The 25,309-nt window shown below is 39.0% G+C and overlaps 1 protein-coding gene across 3 annotated transcripts in view; it reads right to left on the bottom strand.

Moving 5' to 3' along the window:
- cdh8 (cadherin 8) overlaps nucleotides 1-25,309 on the bottom strand; it is a 101,408-nt gene that overhangs the window by 25,968 nt on the left and 50,131 nt on the right. For all 3 annotated transcript variants that reach the window (XM_026175544.1, XM_026175553.1, XM_026175534.1), the window contains 3 exons: nucleotides 14,146-14,265; nucleotides 6,421-6,588; nucleotides 5,966-6,153 (listed from right to left, as the gene is read on the bottom strand). In XM_026175544.1, coding sequence (XP_026031329.1) covers nucleotides 5,966-6,153; nucleotides 6,421-6,588; nucleotides 14,146-14,265 — 476 coding nt within the window. The remainder of the gene's footprint in view (nucleotides 1-5,965; nucleotides 6,154-6,420; nucleotides 6,589-14,145; nucleotides 14,266-25,309) is intronic.

The raw sequence follows: 25,309 nt of genomic DNA on the forward strand, positions 1-25,309 counted from the left end.
CTCCGCAATCTGAGGCCGCTGTGTCGGACCCCCTGTGCCGCTGGGGTTTTTACCTCATCCCCGGCTCCTGTCAGGATTGGGCTGGTAAACGCCAGATCGCTGGTGAACAAATCTTTTATTCTGAATGAGTTATTCACCTCCTGGAAACTAGACTTCATGTGTGTCACGGAGACTTGGCTTAATACTGGTGAGTCCAGTACTTTATCTGAACTCTTACCAGCGGGTTGTTCCTATTTTAACACACCAAGGACATCAGGGAGAGGAGGAGGTACGGCGGTTGTTTTTAAAAAGGATTTTAAATGTAAACAGTGTGTTTTACAGCCCTCGTTTTCCAGCTTTGAGCTCACGTGTTTTGAAGTTAATCGCTCTAACTCTGTGCTCTTTGCTGTTATTTATCGTCCCCCTAAATACAATAAGAATTTCATAAATGACTTTTCAGAATTTCTAGCTGGGATTATGCCCAACTACGATCATGTTCTTATTGTGGGAGATTTTAATATCCATGTCTGCTGTCCTGATAAACCTCTGGTGAAGGAGTTTTTAAGCCTCATTGACTCTTTTAATCTGGTCCAGTCCGTACCTGCTCCCACACATGAACACGGACACACACTAGACCTGGTCTTGTCACACAGTCTACCTGTGTCTAATGTGGAAGTGACTGACACTGCTTTCTCTGACCATATGGCTGTATTATTTGATGCTGTGTTTTCACGCACTACAGCTCAAACCGGTGCTCCTGTTCGCCGCTGTCGGATTATTAACCCTTTCACTGCTGCCCAGTTCTCAACTGCTTTTAACCAGCTGTCTATCCCCGCCGATTGTACTCCCTTGGACACAGAGAACCTCAGCTCCTGGTTTCAATCTTCTTGCCTAACCATTCTGGACTCTGTGGCACCATTAAAAACCTGGAAGCCCAAGGCTAAAACCGATCCTTGGTTTAATGACGCCACTCGGACTGTGAGGAGGGAGTGTCGTAGAGCTGAACGCAGATGGAAGAGGGACAAACTGCAGATGTCTCTTCAAATCCTAAAGGACTGCTGGCGCCTCTATCAGGATGCAATCAAAGAGGCTAAAAGAAAATACTTCTCAAAGATCATTTCCTCCAACAGTCACAATCCACGTGTGTTATTTAAATCTATTGACTTAGTCTTAAATGCTCCACAAAGTGACTGTTTGGAGGCCTCTCATAAACTGTCTAATGATTTTATGTGTTTTTTCATTGAGAAGGTTGCAACCACGTGGGCTCTCATTTCTTCTCCTGAGTCTGACCCCTCTGTCTTGATCCCTTGCTCTGCTGTTTTTAACCAGTTTGAGCCTGTGTCTCTTTCTTATTTAGAGGATGTGGTTGGCCACCTGAGGCCCTCTGGTTCCCCAAATGATCCTGTCCCACCACAATTTTTTAAGGAGATTTTTCCTAGCATAGGCCAGGCTGTTCTTAGTGTTATAAACAGCAGTTTAATATCTGGTGTAGTCCCTGCTAATTTTAAGCATGCGGTAGTACAACCCTTGCTTAAGAAACCTGCCCTGGACCACACTGTATTGGCTAACTACAGACCTATCTCCAAGTTGTCTTTTATGTCTAAAATCTTAGAGAAAATTGTACATTGCCAATTGATGGATTTTTTAAATGAGAATGGTATCCTGGAGGTCTTTCAATCAGGTTTTAAAAACTTGCATAGCACGGAGTCAGCACTCTTAAAGGTTTTTAATGATATCCTCCTTTCCTGTGACTCTGGCAATCATGTTGTTCTTGTCCTCCTTGACCTAACAGCTGCCTTTGACACTGTAGATCACAACATTTCACTGTCTCGCTTGCACCATCTTGCAGGCATTCGTGGTACTGCTTTGAAATGGTTTAGGTCTTATCTTTGCGACAGAACTTTTAGTGTTAACTTTTTAGGGTATGAGTCTTCCTCTGCCACTTTTCAGTCTGGGGTCCCGCAGGGCTCAATTTTAGGGCCTCTGCTTTTTTCATTATATTTACAGCCCCTGGGAACCATCCTCAGAAGGCATGGAATGTCCTTCCACTGCTATGCTGACGACTGTCAGATCTATCTGCCTCTGAAGCAGAACGATGCCTTCTCTATTAAGCCACTTTTAGCATGTCTAGAAGACATTAAATCTTGGATGTCCCTAAACTTTGTAAGATGCAATTCCAGCAAAACTGAGGTCATTCTGTTTGGTCCTAGTGGACCTTGTGAACCCTCCGCTATTGATTTGGGACCCCTGGCAGAGTATTTTAAATCTGTTGTTACAAACCTGGGTTTTAAGATGGACAGTGATTTTAAATTAGATAGTCAAATTAGGGGTACTGTCAAGTCCAGTTTTTATCATCTAAGGCGCTTGGCAAAGATAAGACCTATTTTATCTCAGCCGCATCTTGAAACGGTAATCCATGCTTTTATTTCATGTCGTTTAGATTACTGTAATGCACTATATTGTGGAGTTAGTCAGCATCTTCTCTCTCGTCTGCAGCTGGTCCAAAATTCTGCTGCACGACTTTTAACCAGAACTCGTAAAAGAGAGCACATAACTCCCGTCCTGGCTTCACTCCATTGGCTGCCTGTATATCTTAGAGTTCACTTTAAAATTCTCATGTTTGTGTTTAAATGTTTAAATGGTCTTGCCCCAACTTACCTCTCTGAGCTTCTGCATCCTTACTCACCCTCCAGGTCTCTCAGGTCAGCTGACAAGCTGCTCCTGGAGGTACCCAGGTCCAAGAGGAAGCTCAGAGGGGACAGGGCCTTCTCTATTGCTGCTCCTAATCTGTGGAACAATCTTTCCCAGCACATTAGAGAGGCCCCTTCACTGTCCACTTTTAAAACACGTCTTAAAACTCATTTTTACTCTTTGGCTTATGACACAGTCTGACCCTGATTTTATTGTTTTAATCTAATGTGCTGATTTTATTGTTTTAAATGTGTTTATATATATATTACTTATCTTATATTATTATTACTATTTTTCTCATTTTTTTTAACATGCTCAATGTATCATGTTTGGCATGTCAAGTGTACAGCACTTTGTGTTCAGCTCGTGGCTGATCTGAAAGCGCTATATAAATAAATTGCTTGCTTGCTTGCTTGCTTACTACTCACATGGGTTTGCTTTTCTCTTGTTAACATATTTCAGTATAACTCCCATGTGATATTATGTAGAAAGAACTCATTACATTTGTTTCCAGTGTCCTAACAGCAAAGGGGAAGAGAGAGGCTTTGAGGCATATTTAATTATACCAAATCCACTTTAAGGAAAACATAGTTGTAAACAGCTTCTTTAATTACCATTGTTACTAAGTAATTTTAATTATTTTTTGATACAAATTGCAAAATCAAATAAAGCATCTATTCAAACTTCTATTTTAAAACTATTTAATAGCATGAAAACAGAATACAAGTCATATTATGACCAGTTCAAATTATTAATTCAATAAACAAACAGAGTGCTTTCACTGAATAGTCCAGGGAGAGCCACTTTGATTTTTATTAGCATGCATGGCGGCACTGTTATGGAGCTAGTGTTGAGAGATTCATGAGTGCAAAATCAAATGAGTAGAACTACGAGACATTACGCAGCAAACTTTGCATAGTCATGCTATATTCTCCAATGTTCCCACCAAACAACATAGCTTAATTGAACATCTGCAAGTATTTAAAACAGATAAAGAAAAGGCACAAACAGCAAAAGAAGAACCGTTCCTGTTTTTTCAGTGTTAACACTATCTTTGCTGTCGTGTCCCACCCCACCGTGTCATTCTTCTTTCTCACTCAAGCGTTAGCATCAAATCAGTATGTACACACAGGCCATTTAGAGACTTCAAAGTTCAGCACTGGCTGCAGGGGTGAAAGCTCAGCATCCCACTAACATCTCTCGACAGGCCTGGGGGCTAGTAGATAAAAAGCTTAAAACTCAAACAGAAAAGAATCTCTCCCCTGGTTTGTGCCTCTCCAGCCTCAGATCAATATGATTTAACCTTGCCGCAAAGTATCTTTAATAATTTTAATTCTGCATTAGATGGGAGTTCATAGACATGTTCCCTTGTTGACAGAGACTAGGCGTGTTTGGGAAAAAACGTTATGTTAAAGGTTTAATCTGTCACACTGGATGGTGGATAAGTGGTGAAGGTACAGAATAGAAGAAGAAAAGTGAAACAACTGCTTCGTAAATTCCTTTCAACTTGAGACACTGTCATCTGGAGGGATGAGAAAACAGTGAGTGTGCAAATGTCTTGCTACTTTCCCAGTGCATTATCATCTATCTTGCTTCAGTTATGTAGGCAGCAAACTCAGGGCCACAGAGAGAAAACTGAGTAGACATGGGAAGACTGAGTGTCTCTGTGGGACATGGAAGTGGAGGTTGCCTAAAAGACTAACACATTTGACATTTGCTTTGTCAACAGTTAGAGATTTTATGACTTTGTGTCAAGTTTGTTCTGCAGCGCTGATGTTTTCTTTAGTGGCAATGAATTGTAGTCCCAGCAGATTGCCTTAGCTCTTATACATTCCACCCCCACACAGTTCATTGTTCACACTTTGACAAAGTCACACCACATGTCCTTGGGGTAATGTCATTTTACATCACAATGCAAAAGCATTGTGCATTTGAATGATACGTAGTCCTCAACAGACACTGAACCAACCATGACTTAAGACTTAAAACCCTCCTCCATCAATCATGTGTATGATTCAGTCTATGTAAATATCTTCTACCAAGCTGAGCTTCTGTGGACTTTGAATATATAGAATACATACATATATAATAGATTTATAAATAGCATGTGCAGTGGTATGTTTGATATTGTTGAAATCTCAGTTTGATTTTCTACAGATGTCCTTGTGATACAGGTGCATCCAGATTTTCCTGCAGGTTATTAAAATGCATTGTACTTTTCAAATTTGAATTTATTATACTTTGGTATTAAGCACGGTATGGGAGGGGGTGCTCTAAGTGTTTACTGGCAAGTGATGACATCTAAACTTCTCAAGCTCTGAACCTGGAGGAAATATTGATATTCCGTGGCTAAAAATGTATAATAATGTATAATAATGTATGAAAATTGCTGGGATTCTTGGATACTTGTTCTACTAGCAGCACGGGATGAGTCTTATATGCTGTACTGTTGGCCTGATGTACTGCCTCGAGGTGAAAGGTTACATTTTGTGACAGAAATAATATTCTTTGATTTTTCTCAAAACCATACATCTGAAAACATCTTGATGAACAATGAGCATTGCCTTTTCTTCTCTAAAATATTGCAACTGTACCTTTGAACAAGGCGATTAACAAGCAACTGTTTTACTAAAGTTACTTTAGGGCCAAACTTTCGCACTGCAGTTTTGTGTTCAGTCCATCTGCTCTTATGGTGATGATGCCAGCAAAACTGAATTTGAGCAAACTTTGAATGTGGGGAGAACAAATTTACAATATGTACCAGTTTACCTTGAGCTAAGAGAAATACAACTGAATGGACTGTAATGCAAAATAAAAGTGTCTTCTCTCAACTCTTAGTCCAACGTATTCTCCAACTTAATGTCAATTCACACACAGTCTGCATTACTTCTGGCAAAAAGAATATTGTTAAAAATTACCTTTAAACTTATTCCTACTATTTATCTTCTTTCATAGATTTTTCTGAATAAAAGAAAAGTAGGTTTTAGAAATGTATTAAAAAAAATGCTCCTTTAGCCTCCAAGCTACTCAGGGGGAAGGCTTTCAGTGTTTAATATTTGATGGTGTACTGTTGAGTACTGCCTTCTCTAAAAGCATATGAAAAAAAATCGCTAGAAGAAGTACAGAAGAACGAGACCTACTGAGAAGGGGATTTAAACATCAATCTTTATACTGTATTGACTTATATGTATGGGAAGTAAAATAACTGATTTACTTAAATTGATTATAGAAACAGAAAAGAAAGAGACAGAAAAAAAGCCAATCAGCTCTTATCCTGACATCATCTAGGTCTTACTTTTCTGAGCTGTAGAATCCCTTCCTGTGTCGTTGCGTTCGTAATAATCTCAAACACGCCTTGGTCGTCTCCTTCGATGATGCTGTACGTCGACTTGGCATTCTCACCGATGTCGCGGTCATTTGCTTTCACCTTGCCACCCTCTTTCCCTAATGGTAGGTCTTCAGGGATCACAAACTCATACAAACCTGAGGATGAACAGACACAGCTTTTTGGTTTCTAGAAACGTTGATCAAATTAAGCACAATTACCGAAGCATATTACACTACTGCATCATCATTAGACATTTCACAGTTAGAGGAATTAGTTTCTGAGGAGCATGTATGATGACATTTACAAAATAACATTTATTTTTCCTAATTATTACCAATCAGAGAAATGCTCATTTAGAGCAGCAGTAATTTCTTTTCCCTCTTTATTCAATTTGGGATGGGTAAGGTTATGAAGTTACTTACTTTTAGAGAACTTTGGTGGATTGTCATTGATGTCTTGTAGTGTGATGCTGACAGTAGTAGTTCCAGACAAACCACCCATGTGACCTCCCATGTCTTTAGCTTGAATGACCACCTGATAATCCTCTCTCATCTCACGATCCATCCCATGCAGAGCAATTCTTATGGTTGCTGGAGGTGGAAACAGTTCATAACACATTCACCCAATTATAAATTTGACTGATATACTCTGCACATAATTGTAATGATGCTCATGTGAGTAAACGTAAGGAAGCGCAAGGAAAAAAAGGCATGCAGTCACCTTCATGCTCACATTATTCCCCAGTTTATAACATGCATTATTTTAGACCATGACCTTACCAAACATGAACCCCATACCGAGCAGGGTTAAAGATTTCCCTGCAGGCTTAGTCTCAGAAAAAGCACAGTCTGAGTGAATGTAGTAAGGTGCCCACGACTGAGCCAGTCGCAGCACTGAGAATCAGCTGTGTTTGTTTTTGAATGTGTTGTTCCACCGTCTGAAGTCATTTGTATTCTGATTGAGTGTGAATTATGCTGTCTGTCTTGTATAATCTTGAATATTGTATGCAGAATGGACCTTATTGACTCTGCCGCAGCACTGAATATAAAAAGGGCTCAGCACCGGCATATACGGATAATCCACTCAGGAAACAGAGGCCCGCAGGATCATCAAATGAATATAAAACCCCTCATAAAAGCCAGGCTTTGGCATGACACCCTGCCTTGGTCCTGAGCTGCCTCAGACAATGATAATATGCTTGGCTATGATGGGAAACATGGGAGGGGTTAGAATGTTGTCTGTGTCTGCATTTTATTCTACAGATAGATTTTTCCTCAGAGAAATTTCAGGGTCAGTTGTGCTTTTGGAGGTCACACACGACACAGACGATTTAAACAAAAAGAGAAAATGAAGGACAATAGTTGGACACCTCTTCAGTAAGACTGTACTGAAAAAAAAACAATGCCCTTGTTGTTCGAGTAATTTATTAAAGGAAGTCTTTTTCAAATATGTTATTATTATTTTCACAAGAAAAATATACATTTAGTGACTGTGGGGTGGAAAGACCAATGTGACTTGGACCAGTTGATAACACTGGGGTAATTGATTACTACTCCCATGTTCTAACCTTGAATGGGATTTTTCTGTCCACCAAATATGATGTCTTGATTTTTGCTCGTGTTTTATTAGCAGTAATTCTGCTTGACTTTTTTTCCTGCTTCTACAAACAGCTGAAAGTATAAAACTTACATTTCAAATTAACTCATTTTCTAATTAAACAATTGTATAAAATTTAGTTATTTTGTGTTGAAGGGTTTGTGGCGGAGGTGTGGTCCGGGGCGCGGCTGCACGGGAGGAGTGGTGCAGTGAGCTCGACGGGGCGGTGCTGGTAAGAACAGCTCATGGCGATTTTGGACTGATGGTGGTTTTCCTTCCCTTTATATAGTGAGGCGGAGAGGAGTGGAGGGCGCTAAGGGAAAAGAGACACACATCAGCTGGGATCGAGACCTGTCAGTCTGTGCGTCATATTATCTGCTGTGTTAATAACAATAAATGTGGTCCTTGGCAATACGGATCTGCGTGTGTGTGCTTGGGCCTGGTATACTCCACAGGGTTCAATGTACTTTATTTTTGTTATTTATTTATTTTTGTTTAACAAAGGTTATTTTCTGACCTGGATGCACAATGTCAGTCCTTAACCAATGGGATTGTTTTTCTCGCCTTGACTGTTCCTGTTTGGTTATGCTAGTAAGGCTGCTTAGCCCACACCCGCCATAGCTGCACCTGTAAGAGGAACGTGGTTGCTGATTTGGAGACCCGAAGCTGTTTTTATGAATACACAGTGCTTAGCACTGGTTAGTAACTGAACTGTAATAGCCGCTGATCGGCATGCTGAAATGTTAATGTAGTTTGCTTGGGAAACAAACGCTAACGGTGAAGGTCCTGCGCAAGTAGCTAGCGGGTACTATCTAAACTCACAATCCTGTTTGTTCACTGTTATCTGAGAACTTATTAGCTATTGTAGGTTAAGAAAAACAGCATGAATACCTGTTGCAAATGAAATGTTTTGTTGTGTTATTTTTATTCACCATTGCTGTTAATTAACAAGGAGGAGAGTATATTGATTCTTCTGCTAGGAGCAGTGTGGATTAGATCTATGGACCTGATTAATTTTAGTTTTATGATTGGTGATAACTACATTGCCACGTAACGCAAAAAAATTTGAATTTGATAGTTGTACAACACGTTAGAAAAAGAAATTTGAAACTGATTTTGTTCATGCTTTTTCCCTGAAGCAGAAATGTTCATGGATAATTGTTAGTTAACTGTGGACAATGTTCATTTGAAGTAACTCTGACCTCGCTCTTAGGTCAGGTTTTTTGATTTGGAGATCAAAGAACTGACAGTCCACAGAGAACTTCGAATTACAGACCTTCTGGAAAATCCACAGAAGAAGAATGATCTTCCATTGCAATGGATGTTGCAAGCCACAGCCCATATGGAACTGAATCTTGCAGTCTGGTTGCCTGAATTATAGTAGGACAAACTGTGCAAATCATACATCGATCATCGGATTGAGCTCACACCAATAAACTGCCCAGATCACCAAACAGGCCTGAACTGGATCACACTGACAATTTAAAAGATCCGGGTCTAACTTTCTTTTCTTTATTTGTTGGGGGTCTCTGTGTCCGCACACTATTTTGGTTATTGTTGTTAGTTGTAATGGAAGTTTATATGGTTGTGTTTTCATTGTGGCGTCCTCTTGGCTCCTGACATTCCTGAAGTCTTCTGATTTGGCCATCGTCTATTATTTTTGTTACACACTGGTTACAAACATGCTATGTATAAAATTATTGAGGAAGTATCTTGGGTAAAACCAAACTTCTACATGTTTGTACATTTAGTGAACCGCATGTATTGTCACGTCAACAAAATAAGCTTGAAAACATTCGAGAATCTTTTTTTTTCTTTTTTTTAAATCAGTGAAGTAGAATGATATGAATAGAGCTATAGATGATTACACCAAGGACACACTTGTGATATTATTTGAAAGAATAATTACAGAAAATCTATTTGAAATTGTTTTTAAAAAAGTAACACAACAACACAGCTCTTGTGTTACATGTATATACTCTCTCTTACATGGGACACCCTTAGATGGCCTCAAAGATGAAGTGTGTAAAACCAGCATTTCATCAGCATCACCAAGTCATTGCAGTTTTAATGAATAGGCAGATATTATATAGAGAAATAGGATTTTAAATTACTTCTCTCTAATTTTAGCTCTGAGCTCTGATGTGCAATAACAAGGTAGACCTACCATCTGAAATGCAAACAAACAAATCAATAAGGAAAAAGAGCTACACAAACAAGTTACTTTTCCTCCTCCACACACACACACACACACACACACTCTTCCGTCATCCTGCTACAAGCAACACCGTCATCTCTGTTGATCATCGTTAATTATTCAAATTAATTCCTAATCACTGAAAAGGGAAGATAGACAAACACTCATTTCCATAGATATTTGTTTCAACTTTTTTTTTTTTCATCGACCATTAACCAAGTGATGAATTGGGGCATGATGTTTATTTATTTATTGAATGCTTTTCATTTCCAGTGTGGTGTTGTAAGTGTCAAATGCATTCTAATGGTTGTTTTCCCCTTACCTTTTATTTTTCATTAACATTCATTAAAACATCTGGCTCACTTGAATGAGCCATCTGCATGTGCACAGCGATCACACAAAGCATGAATGTTAATCCTTAAACTGTCCATTCAGCCCCTTCTCGACAGCCCAAGGTCCAGCTGTAGAGGCTTCGAGATTACGACACCTATACCAGTGAGGACAAGCCCGGTTTTTATGTGTTGAAATTATGAAAGTTCATTCTAATTATGTACATAAATTTTGAGTCCTCCTTTCTTGAAGCTTGTTTATTGTGTGTTGTTTTCCAAATTGTGAGCCGTCAATTTCCATCTCATTTCTTATTAATGTAATTTCACCATTATTTAATCATATTGCTTACAGACACATGTTAAAAAGTCAGCTGAAAAAGCAATTAAAGATCCAATCTAGAATATGTTTTGAGATAACTTTATGCACCATGACGCTGCTGAAGAGTCTGCCTTGTGAAAGGAAGAAGTAATTATTATCATTGCCATTATTTGGAATTCATAACCCAGTGATGTTATGGACCACAGCATCATAGGAGTGCTGCCCCATTAGGACTTAGGACTTGAAGTCAGCTGAGCAAAACATGCAACTCACTGATGCAAAGCTCTCATATAAATCTCATTTGGGTTTCAATAATGAATTCCACGCAACTCGTGGGGAACTGTACAGTACCGTTCACTGTTCAAATGTGTTGACGTTACTTATCCAAGTTACACTTCATTGCTTGATTTATCCACTGAAAAAAGTTGGAATTGTATCTTTAGCCACATACATTCCCACTGTGGCCAAAGCACTTGCTGATAGCGGGTCATATGATTGTTGGGGTTTTCTCTGTTTTCTTTATAATATTGTAGGATCTGTACCTTCCAACATTAAGCACCTTGAGGGAAATGTTGTTGTGATTTGGTGCTGTATAAATGAAATGAAACTGAATTGAATTGAAAATTCATGCAAATTCTATCCTTCCTTTTATAAAAGGTTATGAATGTATAAGGTCCATTTAGTATTGTTCAGTGCCATCCCGAGTGACTGAGTACAAAAGCCATGGTTAGTTAATTTATTATAAAGATCCCCCTTAATTAATACTGCCAATATACAATATTTTATTTTTATTTCATGAAAATATTTTTGCATACTTAGATAGTCTTTTTGTTAAATCAAAATGATATGTTATGCAATATATTATGAACCAGTGTGTGTGGACTATATTTGTGTTTCATTCATTTCTATCAAGTTGCTCCATTACATTCATATCTGTTGTTTCAATCAAATCTGTACACCCCTTGGAACAGTTACAATGCTCCCAGGAAAAAAAACTTGTTTGCCACTGCGTATGGTATAAATATTGAAACATAAATGTACATGAATGAACAGCTGTAGAGGGGAATTGTAGCAAAAGGGAGTGAGCCAGGAAGCCACATTTAACAGCACCCCCATGCAGCAATAACCTACAAGCATAAAAAAAACAGATGGTCTGAGTTACCTGCAGAACTGATGTTTTTACACAACTTTTCAAACTATTACATTGTCAGGCTGCCTTTTTACAGACATGTAATTTTGTCCCTTACAGCTTTGTTGAATAGAGTTGAAGTTGCATGATAATGGAGACATACAGCATTTGTTATAATAGTTAAGTGTCAGACTATATCCTCTTTTAGTCCTTACAGAAGGTGTTTGCACTTTATGCATAAATGCAATGCAACAGACTGCTATCACCTCAGGTGGGCAAGCAGGTGGGGAAGCTGTTGCATCTCCACCTGTTGGAATTAGTTCAACCTGTAGCACCTGCTAGCAGTGCACATGTTAAAAGCAGGATATCACTCTCAGCTCTTCTGTTAGTATTTATTTTGTATTTGAATCCCAAGTATTGGCAGCACATTGAGGCTGTGGACAGCTACAGGTACCTTGGTGTTCATCTGAACAATAGACTGGACTGGACTCATAACTCAGACGCCCTCTACAGGAAAGGGCAGAGCAGGCTGTACCTGCTGCGGAGACTCAGGTCGTTTGGAGTGGAGGGCCCACTCCTGAAGAAATTCTATGACTCTGTTGTGGCTTCTGCTATCTTTTATGGCGTGGTCTGCTGGGGCGGCAGCATCTCTGCTGGGGACAGGAAGAGACTGAACAGGGTGATCCGAAGGGCCAGCTCTGTTCTAGGATGCCCTCTGGACCCAGTGGAGGTGGTGAGTGACAGGAGAACGGCGGCTAAGCTGTCATCCCTGATGGACAACATCTCCCACCCCATGCAGCAGACTGTGACAGCACTGAGCAGCTCCTTCAGTGGGAGACTGCGGCACCCACGGTGTGGGACGGAGAGATTTCGCAGGTCTTTCCTCCCCACTGCTGTCAGACTCCATAATAAAGACTTTAACTGATCAAGCACACACATCCATACATATGCAATAATACTAAGTGCAATAATCCTTTTTGTCATCGTTGTATTTTTACTCAGTTGTATATAGTATTTGTATTTGTATTCTATTTTTATCTTATTGTATATTTATTTTATTTTATTCTACTGTATATAGTATTTTATTTTATTCTATTCTGTACAGTTGTGTACTGTATTTATTCTTATTGTATTCTAATTTTTGCGTCATAACTTTTGCACTGTCCACTTCCTGCTGTGACAAAACAAATTTCCCACGTGTGGGACTAATAAAGGTTATCTTATCTTATCTTATCTTATCTTATAGATATGAGGTACCAGAAAGTCGACTACATTAGAAATGAGCGGTTCCAAACTAAACTAAACTTCCATTAAAATATATTTTAGAGTGGATAAGTATACAGCCTAAATAACACAATAAAGGGGAGCTTCCTCACAGTATTTCATATCATGAATGGACCTTACTGCAAAAAACTCCACTTCAAGTCAGCCACCGGTTTGCAGTGGGTTCAGGATCAACTCATAGTATGCATCAGTGTTTTATTATAGTGATTTTAAATGGGAAAACAATTAAGCCTTGTGACTATAAAGGGCTTAAAAAATCCAGTCAAGTATTAATGCAATTTGTGCTGCGTAACCCTAAAACCTCTAAAATATTATCAGCTATTTAGTGAGATAACTTTCAAAATGTTTCAGTTACTGTTTAAACTTTCAATCTTTTTGATAGCTGATCAGATACAGAGTTGGGTCCATAAAGCTTAAAGCAGTCCCTATAGTTCAGGTGTGTCCTTAAAATACTTAGATTTATGCATAAGCTTGACCTTGGTAAAGTTATTCCTGTCATTTGGACATACTTAACCAGAGACTTGTCCACATAGTGATATACCACAACTTGACCTGAGATGACATTGTAAGCTCATTTATCTAGCTCAAAGCAGGTAATGAAAAAGGACAGTGTTTAAATACTAAAAGGTTCTGGCCTGATGTGCATGGCCCTGTCTAGAAGAAAAAGCCTTATGAAATAATCCTTAGATGGAATCACCATCTCTCTGTAAAACCTATTTCTTTCCTTTTTGTCCCGTTATGAACGCCGTGTTCATTCATTGCATTTTGTAATACATTATGCTCTCCACTGGTTAGAAGCAGACAAAGGACTTGCACATTGTATTAGCTCCCATTAAATTTAATGAAGCAACGTTTTGATCTCACAGAAATCTTCGTCAGGCTTTGTCAAGCAAACAATGAATAACAGCACAAAGGGCTTTGCCTGCTCCATAAAGGTGCCCTCCATTTTTTTCTCCTTATTTAAAATCACTCTGATTACACGAGACCTATAAACTATTGCATGTTTCCTTTTTTTTTCTTTTGTTTTTTACTTAATATGCAACTAAATGTCATCCTGCACAGATGGCTCCTAAAAACAAAGGAAATGTAATTAAAATAAAATAAATTCCCTAGTTTGCATGTGCAAATATTTTAAATGCATGAATTTTTAAACCCACATGATTGTTAACTCACACAAGACTTGGAATCTGAGGTTTAATCAGCTTTTCCTTCATGAACGCAATGGAGTATTTGATCAAACTAATACTTTAGCTTAAGCCTAAAATTCAGCAATTATCAAGAAATTAGACTTACCTGAGTTGGGGTCAACAGAGAAATATGGTTGTCCCTCCAGTATGCTGTAGACTAGCTTAGCGCTGTTTCCGTACACCGGATCATCGGCATCTGTAGCTGTTACTGTGATAACTGAGGTACCTGTGGTGCAGAAAGACAAATGTATAAACATCCCTACAGGAAATGATCTCCATGTCTCTGTAAACTAAAATTCTAAGTGCTGAGTGAATCCAAATGAGACTCTAGTCCCATTTATCCCATCTTGTTCCACGTAAGGCCCCAATCACACAGGCCTAGAAACCAGCCTAGTGAATGCAAGTGGTTGCCAGTGGTTGCTTTAAAATCAGTTGCTAAAGGCCCATTCGTGGAGGCCTGGAGAACAATCCTAGTAACCACCTTTTGCAAGATATAAGTGTGTATTCTGCAACCATTAGCCTAGTTGAGCCTAGTTGAGGTTGCTTGTTGTCATAAAATTGGTCATTGTAGCTGGTTTCTGAAGTGGTCATTTACATGGAAAATTTACATGAAAAACACTGACTAGTCTGCAGACACTACTGGCCAAGTATTGAAAACTGCAATACAAACTGGAAATAACATTTGTTCTGTCTTACTACTGCGACCAATACATTTTAAAGTGTGAAATTTCTGCTTTGGAAGCAAACATTCTCTTGCCGGATTGGATGAGTGTGTGCAGACATGTCAGTGTATTCCATTCAAACTATGGGTAACCGTAGCAATCTGTTAGCAGTAAAAGCAATCACAAGGAAGTGTTTGGTGCAGCACCCAATTGTGGGCGATTTCACATGGCAACAACCAGGAACCTCCAGTAACTACTTGCCGAACAGAAACATTTTTCTGTTTTGACCAGAGGTTGCCAGTGGGCAGTGTTGGGAAGGTTACTTTTAAAATGTAGTCCACTACAGAATACAGAATACATGCCCCAAAATGTATTTCGTAACGTATTCCGTTACGTTACTCAATGATAGTAACGTATTCTGAATACTTTGGATTACTTAATACATTATCATGCTTTTTACAACTACATGAATGTACTATTGCTGTATGATTTATTATTTTTACTGAAGGTTATTCACCATATCAATACCAACTAGATTTTTAAATCTTAATATAAAATGAGTAACAGTAGGGTGGACATTAGGTAAGGCTGCACTTTTTGCAGCGATCTCAAATATGGCATGAAAAATGGATCTGAAGATTTTATAATGAAAGTTTCAGTTAAGTGTGCAAAGAAGTTATTTAATTGTTAATTAACTGTCCTTTCTGTGGCATCTAGTGTGTCAGTGACATATATTTGTGTGTTAGATATTAATATAGCAGGCAAAGCAATTGCAGACATGTATGGGCAAATTAGACTACTTTTTTCACAGCTTTTGATCTTTCAGAACAGCAGACAGCATAAGTATTACTCTGTTGATGGTTATTTGATATTTGGATGTAACCACAAAGAAAACACTTCTCCTTCCATTAAAGTAGCGTGTTTATTAAGTTTAGTTTGTCAAATAAAAGTTTTTAAGTTTAAAATTAAAGGCTGTGTTGGTGTAAGTGTTGGCTCATGTATTTTTTAATTCTTATGGGATATCAAGCATTCTTTATCAATTACAGCAATTAAGAATTACCTTCACACCATCAGTATTCAAACATAAATAAACTTCTTTTTTACACCAGCTTTATAAGGTCTTTATAAGTAAAATGTATCCAAGGACTTTCATCAATATTCCAAGTCAGTCAAATGCTCAAATCAGGAAATACATTAGTGGCAATTCAATCCACCATTCACCTGTCCATCAAAAGGTATCGGGACAAAACGAGCACTGAAAATATTGATATAAAGAGGCAATTCGCGTAATTAAAATCATCCATTTTAATCCAAAGTGACCTAACTCCTCATGAGTCTCAGGGTGTGGGAGAGCATTTGAGAAGAAAAAAGAGAAAAGAACCCGACGTGCTGACAGTGAGCAACAAGCTGGCAGAAAGCTACAGATGGTATGGTAATTGTTTCTGTGAAAGATGTTTAGAGGTGTTCTGACAACAAAGTGAGATGTCCCCAGTCACAGACGGCGGAGGTCCTGCCACAGGCACCTAAATCTGTCCGCTGCAACTGAAAATGCTTGTTGCGCAAAGACCTGTGACAAGTTAAGTGCTCTGGCTCCAGAACTCTGATTCAGATGTTCGGCTATGGATTAAATAACGAAAAATAAATAAAAAAACAAAATAAATTTGCCAGATGTAATATGAGCAGTTGTTCCATAGTTTACAAAGTGTAACCCGCAAATCAGACATCTGTATTCTGTTGGTGTATCATCTTCTGCTATTTCTACAAGCACCGAAACAATTTTCATCAAGCCTGCTCACCAGTGTGCACCACAGTAATGACTTACTACTTCTAACCAATAAGGACTCAAACAATCTGAAAATACATGTTTAATATTCACATCAAATAGCTTCAGTAGTGTTTACCAACTGCAAAATAAAATGGGTTAAAAAATTGCAAATAAGATGACTTTCGCATCCATGTGGTGCAGTTTTTGATCTTATCTCCCATTTTATGCCGTCAGCTACACGTGTCACCTGCTGATTAATAGTCACAGCCGTGTCTGCGGTCTTGTAACAGCAAAACAAAGCAAAAGCCCCTTTGCACTCTAACTGGTGTAGCAGTTTCACTGTTGCAACCCAATTATTTCACAGGGAGAGAACCTCAAGTGGTCCTCTGAGACTGAGGTGTTCCAGTAATTCATAGTCTTATGATGACCCGTGCTGTTGTGTTGCCAAGGCTTACCTTGTAAATTTCCTGAGCTTGTTACACCCCATGCCTTTTGCAGTGTTTAGATCATAGCAGATCAATGAGCTCTTTTTCTCTGTTTCTGCTCACTGCACTAGCACTGACAAAAAAAAAAACAGAAGAAGAAAAGAACCAAAACAAAAAAACAACAACACCCAGCGCAACTTGAGTTTCAGCTGCTAATACACTTAAATAGATGCATTGCTTTTATCTGCTGAAACTGTCATTCACATGAACTGTTCTCAGTCTACATTAAATAGAAATTTTTCACATTTCAGTATCTATTAATGTTTCAAACTCTACTCAACAGAAACTGCATGTGCACTGAAGAAAAATCAGTATGAGGGCCTCTATGTGACAGCCCTGCCAGAGCACCTGATGTAAAGTGGAAATTTCCAACAAACGTGCTACATAAGTGAATGAAGTATTACATAAATTGGTTGACAGAATTTAAGGAAACATAATTATTTGAATTATATCTCACAGATGTGTGCATTAATCCAAATTGGAGCGCTCGTACTGTATTTTCAGGAAGCAAATTATATCCTGCATGCCATAGGTGTTTGCCAATTGTCAAATGAATAAAATGAAAGACAGCAAGGAAATTGCACCTCCCTTTTTCAGAGATACAGAGCCTTATCTGCCTTAAAGTTAAATTACTACTACTGCAGAGGGAGGAGGCAGCCATCTACACATCCCTAATTATGAAAAGTACCTTCGTACTTCTAAAAGGTGTCTGACTATTGCAAACAGGCTTTAGAAATTCAGTTACACTATGGATTGAAGTAGGGAAGTAGGGGTAGGAAAAAAATCTTCATAAAAACAGTGGAACCAGTGAGGCATGAAATAGCTCCCTCTTTCTTTCCCTCCCACAGGGGTAAAATGCTCCTCACTACCCCTGATAAAAAAAAATGAGGGATTAGGAAAGCCAGTGTTTTGGTCCTGTTTCAAATCAGTGCAGATTAGCTCGTCCTTCCCCTTGATAATGCAGAGAATTCAGGGACACTGCAGAAATGGATGCAGCTGTAGGCCAGGCAATGGGCACAGAAACTCAATTGTAGGAGGAATATTGTCTCTGGCTTTTATTTGAAGCCTGTAGCATTGTGGCGACTACAATAATAGCAACACAACACCTACAGTATAAATGTCCAGGGATGAAAAATATGAATGGTTGCTAAAAACAAAAAACATGCAGGAACGGATTAAGGATGTAAAAAGCCTACAATGGAATATGAAAACTATTCAGTAGAATGTCTTGCACACATCTTTCTTCCTCAAAAGTGTTGCATATTCTTGGTCAGACCTGTTACATACATGGAAGAAACGTGTAATTGCGCTATTTGGTGTCTAAAGGGATTTGTCTCACCTGTTTCCTACTGCTTAGCACATGCAAAGACTCAGAAAGAGTGCACAGAAGCTTCTCCCGGGAAAGCAAATCTCCCTCTATTGGTTTGGGCAGTGGCCCGCAGGGGAAAGCACATTAAGCCTGTATGAAAATACAGCCTGCGTTTACGGGTGTTTTCCCACATTAAGTGTAATCTCATTAATCATGTTCTGAAGTTCACAGGATTTAATACCACACCAATAATTTAAACACAAACTCATTCTCAAAGGACATCATTACTGTACAGTGTGTGAAAATTTACAGCCGTAGTGTTTTGGTTGAAGGGCATGTGGTGGCTAAAAGGTTCCTCGTGATAAAGACACGGGGGTCTATCCTTATGTTTTACCAAGCGACAGAAATAATAGGGCTCACACTTCCTATTTACTCTGTACACTGGCTCGGTGATAGGAAATCAATAGGAATCTTTCTTGAACCAGAGAGGGGATAAATTGGGAGATGCAGCCCAGTGTGACACACAATGGCTGTGGAAGGACGCTGCGGCTTATTTTCAATAACACATTGTACTGTAACACAGCTTGATCTGTATAGTTTGCTTATTTCCTTAGAAGAAATATAAGTATAATCAAACAGACCAAAGTAGTAAAACTTGCTGTGCAGAACAAGGAAAAAAGACAAAGTTTTAGCATTAAAATCTTCTGAAGCTTTATCTTTGAATCAAGATTTTATTTCACCTGTCAGCAGAATCTTCACTTTTAAACCACAAGATTTCTGTCAAAAAGAAAGCATTATTAAGTTCCATTATTATGCTCATTTTCCACAACTAGGATATACTGTAGGATCAGCTGCTGTACAAAAACCTTTGCCCAGTTTCTGACACTGCACTAAGTCTTCGTTATAATGTTAACTGCATACACATACTGGTTGCATTTTCTAACTGATAAACTCCTCTTTTTCCTTTATTGCCCCAAATTCACCCTCAGCATGCTTAGTACAATTCAGCAAATCGCACCGCAGGAAAGCACTCCTGAGTTCAAGTACCATCACACCTATAATCACTCCAAAGAATGTGTCATTACAGTTCATTTACTAACACTGGAATGCTACAATTCTCCTCCACATCTGTCTGTCCAACAAGCATGGCAGCTGTGTAACACCTCAGCTCTTCTCAGCTTGGACCAGCTCAGAACCGTGAAGGGTAGAAGACAGGGGGCATTCATATGTATGCAAGCACTGAGCCATGGAGAAGGGATATCACTGAGGCATGGGGAGAGCTGTGGGCTGCATGAGGCGTGGTGCTAACAGTGCCCTGCTGTGAGCCCTACCCGGGTAAAACAATACTGTTTATGTCTGACTGGCTTTACACTGTGGGTGTTGAAAGAGAGAGAGAGAAACCAGGATGGATAGACAGAAAAGAAGATGGGCGTACACATAGGTGCACAGAAGATTAAATAGCTTGTTGCTTAATATGCAGATTAGACACTGATATTACAATATTTTCTTTGAGGAAAAAAATTGATAAAACAAAATTTAATTCTATTAAAACAACCTTTTTCTGAGGAGAAAAATTAAAAAGTCGTATTTGAAAATTTAAATATTTGAATATCTTAATACGATTTTGTTAACTCCCAATGGCTATAGTGTGTTTGCTATAAAGCTGTCTGATTTTCTTTAGCTATCTGCTCAACTAACTAATTTTATCAAAATGAAACTAAATCAATCAATGAATAAATAAATCTTGCCCAGCACCAAAAAGCACAAACTCAAAGCTACCAATCAGGTGGTGACCATAGTGGAGCAAAGTAGAGCTTAAACAAGATTGAAAACTGGACATGCATTCATCTTCTCATCTGAAACACAACTGTTGATGTGTGGTTTTTGTCTATATTTTACTGTATTATATGTTTGCAGCAAGCAAAACTATCAGTCACTTCAGTGTACACGATTAAGAAAAATGTGAAAGGGATACTTCAATTCATTGAAGTGCTGTTGTATTTATCATTACACCCCGTATACTTACATCAGCAGATTGATGCCAGCTGTACCAGCACAGAATTGAATCAATGTGCTGCTCTGGACAGTGCGAAAGTAAAATTGTAATGTAAAAAGTAATGTAATCACGTAACTAAATCAGTATGTGTACAGATATATATATATATATATATATATATATGTGTGTGTGTGTGTGTGTGTGTGTGTGTGTGTGTTTCCAAACAAGAATAAGATACTGTTTACAAAATATTTTCTGAATCTTACATCATGTTTTAAATCCCTTTGTTTCCCTCAGCTATATGACGATGTGCTAGTTTTTCATAAATTGCAACATTATAATAGTTTTAAATAATCTGTCTGAAATCCAGAGGGACTTTTGAGTCCCTCTGGATTTCAGACAATTTGACAGTGTATTGGAAAACTCTTCACAGAAATTTCTTTTTTTTCCAGCTTGCTGCCAGGAATTATTTCATTACTATCAGCAATACACTTTCAGCTATGGAGTGCAGATTAAATGAATTCAAATCTATTATGAAATAGGGAAGCAACAAATGGAGTAACTGGTGACAATTGTCAACTGCATGTTTACTGTAGCTGTAAATATCTTTATTGACGCTGTCTTTTTCAGAAACTATGTTTAAAGTCTTATAAGCATGAAACTTGTGCAATTTATCCAAGCATACTGACCATGTAATAATCTTACTGGTATTTACTACATAGTATTTACTGATTAAATGAATCCAGCCCTCACTTAGCCATCCGACCTAGCCTCAACCACTGTGACCCCCACCACCATCACACACACACAAAACAACCGAACCTTTTTTCTAGGTCAAAAACGATGGTCTGCCAAATCCCTTTTTGTGAAATGGCTTGTCTATGAGGCTGGACTGTCCCCCGATAGCACCATTGCAGTGACAGGAAAGTGATTATGTATTGATCATGATCACATAGACACTGGTGTAGCTCTCCCTCCTGTCTGTGGGCAGAGAGGATAATAGCTCATGATCAGACAGGTAGACTGACAGCCCATCTCTCCAGGCAGTGCTGCAAGCACTATTTTTGGACAGTACCACCTATGCAATTGAAATTCATGTTCACGGATGGGGAGTAATGCAAGAATTAAGAGGCGATTAGCACTGTGAGGCAGAGTATTGTCAAACACAAAGTGTAGCGCGGTGCTGTAGTGTGGCAGGCCAAAGCTCTTGATAACACAGAAAACGGTTGTAACGAGGTGGAGAAAACAAGCGTGTCGAGGCATCCTTTCATCCATCCAACCATCCCCGTCCATTTATTCTCTCAGAGGAGAAGATGACATACTTGGAGCACTGCCAGTTGATTTTCTGACAGTAGTCAAAGCCACTTTGAGATTCCTGGGCTACAGATGGGCATTTATGGCAACAATGCAGATGGGCATTAAGAAAAACCCTTAAACAAATAAGCATGCTCATAAACACCTGGCATGTGAGAATTTTTCTCATTTACCAGTGCAGCCTCACAACTCCCGTGCTTTCATTTGTCACCATTTTCACTCATCTACAGCCCAGACATCTTCACTAAGATGATTTACATTAATATGAGGCAGATGTAAGTATTTTACAAGGCAGGATGGTGAGGTTAATAATTGCAAAGCAGGGGAAAAAGGGAAAAAACAAAGTCTCCTGTAACACATCAGTGTTTATAACAGAATTAATGCATACTCATGGTAAGCTGCATATTTAGGCAGGGCTTCAGCATGCAGGTGAAGAACGGGTTAAACGAATGAGGAACAGCAAGGAACAACTTGCACCAGATTTTTTCTTTAAAAAAATGTAATGGCTATAATTATTTGTCTCTCGCTCATGTTCCGCGGTAGGCTTGGGTAGCATTGGGTATCTAGTGTGCATGACCTGACTGGGATTCAAACCCTGACCTAATGTTGCAAAAACAGTGATGCTGCCACTACAGTTTCCAGCTGTATCATCATAAACTCAGCAGGACTGTGGAAGGCAACACTGGAGGCCAACTCCAAGGCAATGACACAAGTCGCCATCTTATCACTAAGAGTGAATACAGATATAGATTTAGAAATGGAGTGATCATCAACCTGTATGCCAAGAGTGAACGAGATATCATCTCACAGTGATCCATGATGAGGAAATCATGATATCACTCTGGTTTGGCTGAACGATTACAAACACAGGGGAAAGCGATTGGGACTGAACGAGTGGAGTTTCCAGAAGGCAGAATAGCAGATATACGGGACAGCTAGAAGTACCTGGGTATCCTGAAACTGGAAGAGTGGCTTCAGCAGATTCCCCTTGAGGGGTGAGATTGTTTTTTTGTTTCTTTTTTTTTCTAGATAAGATATGGTTGTCAGCATCCAAGAAATAGTTCCCCAGAGCCAATGATGGATAAGGGATGCTGCACCTTTGAAGAGTATGGGGACCGTTACACTTAAGCACTTACATTGTCATTGTTGTAGTACAATTACTAGTCTTTTATAAGACAGAGAGGGAGCCGTCACAGAGAAACCGGAGCCAGTGTTTGTGTATGTGTTTATGTGCTGGTACGTGTGTCTCTGTGTGTACATGACATCTCCTTTTCAAGTAGTCGGCTACTGAGTCTGCTGCCTTGACAAGCCATTTACAGGAACGGCAGGAACAAAATAATTAAGAGGGTCTTTTGTTCCCCACTGATGGCCCTGACATATGCCGCCATTTTAAAGGGTTGTGTCATTGATTCACTTTAATTAGTTCATAGGAAATGTGTGCAACATGCAGATAGAGTTCAGGACTGGAAGTCGAGGACGGAAAATTGGGCACTTCACATATTTAATTGCTCCCAAGGCATTTACAATGGCAAGGTAATAACAAAGAATAAGGCAAAGTATATTGTCTAATGAACAACTTTATCATGGGTAAATGAACAAAATGTTGCTTAATTTGGGAACTCTGCCACAGGGGCGAGGGTGTTTAATGTGAATTATTCTTCCTCAATGGAAGAATAAAAAAAAAAACATGTTTCAGCACAATGCAAAACTGAGGTAGGAAATGAACTTGCGGTTAATATTTTTACCACCAGCTCCTGAGTGCGGAAACCAAAGATCAAAGTTATTACTTAATATCAGAAATGAATTGCTTGTGTACATTGTGCCTAAAATACCCTTAACAGTGTATGTAGCCCTGTACTGTTCCAGCGGAGCTGCTCAGTGGTCATGAGAACACCAGGGAAGACAAATCCCTGTGTGTACGCTGATTTATTCTGTACATGCTCCCACGGACAGTATTATAAGCATCCTATCAATTGAAAGCCACAGTAGAATAACACAGTTATTGGAATATGGTATATTTATATATATATATATCTATGCATGATATTGCACAGTCTAACATCCTATTTCAAAATCCTTGTTTAAACACAAACACAAACTGTGCGGTTTCCCTACTGATCAAGTTCAAGCTCCTCACAGTGCATTAACAGCAAATGTCCTCAGGATCAAATCTTCCAGAAAAACATCAGGCCACATCAGTGGGGAGAAAAAGAGCAGCAGATAACTCAGCAAGGTTCCCTTGAAACCCAGACAAGAAAATAGACAGTACTGTGCAGACATGAAGAAGACTTGCTGATTCAATATAAGGAAAAAGCACTACCAAGCCAGAGGAACTTGAAAATGAGATTTTTTTTCCTTCAATGAGTTATGTCTCTTAATGTTCAGTTGTGGTTATGCTTAAAGGCTCTTTAACCATTTTCTTGCAAGCTTTTTATCACGGGTTTTCAAGTCCTAGTCTAGATAAACATAAAGAAGTCTGACTGTTTGGGTTATTTTCACTGAGATATTTCTGAGTGTGGGTTTGTGTGCGTGTGTCTGTGTGTGTGTGTGTGTGTGTGTGTGTGTGTGTTTCTGTCCTCTTATCTGTGTTTTGAAGCAAGTGGGGGTCAGTTATAATGATCAGAATTACAACAGATTTATTTATTTAAATGTGACTGGGATGACAGTTCACAGGTGTTTGATTATCTTACCAGGCCTCCGTCAATCACATGATGGTGAATCTTTCAAATGTTCTTAAAAGTAAGTAAAAGGCTAAATTTAATCTAAAAGCAAAAAATAAATATTTCAAAAAGTAGATTTTTATATGCATTAATACATTTTATAAAGACACTCAAGTTCTTGTAAAACTGGATAGTATACTGATCGACAATAGCCTTTGCAAATGAATAGACTTAGTTTAGATTTTTCTAATGAAAAAAAATTGATTTGCCTTAGTTGCCAGCGTGAACATTGACATTCATTCAGAGTGTGTTATTTTAATATTCTAGGGAGAGCAGCAGCAGTGATAATAATATAGCATTAAAAACAAAGGACAGAACTGGGGGGGGGGGGGCATTAAAATCCCTCCCTCCGCAACGACTCCCTCAGGCTGCCACTACTAGAGGATGTTCTCTGTCGATTACATATTTTCTATTCGTATAGCTTGCAGAGGTAAATAAAATAAAATAAAAATTCAAGCCTCTCAGAGACAGTCATAGTACCCAGTTTGCAGCCCATAAGCAATTGGCCCATCTAAAAGTACACACAACTGCATTAAGACACCAAACTTAACTGAATCCAGCCATACTGTGGGTCTTTGCAGGGAGCACCTTCTAAGTAACATACACTGTCGTCTGACAGCCGTGCTGGAGCGGGAAGGGTTAAAGCATTTTCCCTGAGGAATCTTGAAACGTACTACATCTACGTGACTGGTGACTTAATGTCTCCATCAGCCGGTAAGAGCGGTGCTATGCTGGCATCTGACAAGTAATCCATCACAGAGAACACACAGACAGAAAGCTGCACGCAGCCACATAAAGTGTCCGCACATAAGACATGCTAAAATACATGCCTAGAGTGTACGCCTACTGATTCGTGCCGACAAAGATGCGCATGCAGATCTATAATGAACGTATAGGCACACAGATGTGCACTTGTTATCATGCTTGTTAACATGTCACAAGTCACAGTGACACACAGAAACCCTTTCCAAATACTGAGCAAACATCCAGCACAGCAATAAACTCTCAAAAGGACGTGG

Source organism: Astatotilapia calliptera, chromosome 1 (genome assembly GCF_900246225.1).
Source record: "Astatotilapia calliptera chromosome 1, fAstCal1.2, whole genome shotgun sequence".
In the NCBI taxonomy this organism is placed as follows: Eukaryota; Metazoa; Chordata; class Actinopteri; order Cichliformes; family Cichlidae; genus Astatotilapia; species Astatotilapia calliptera.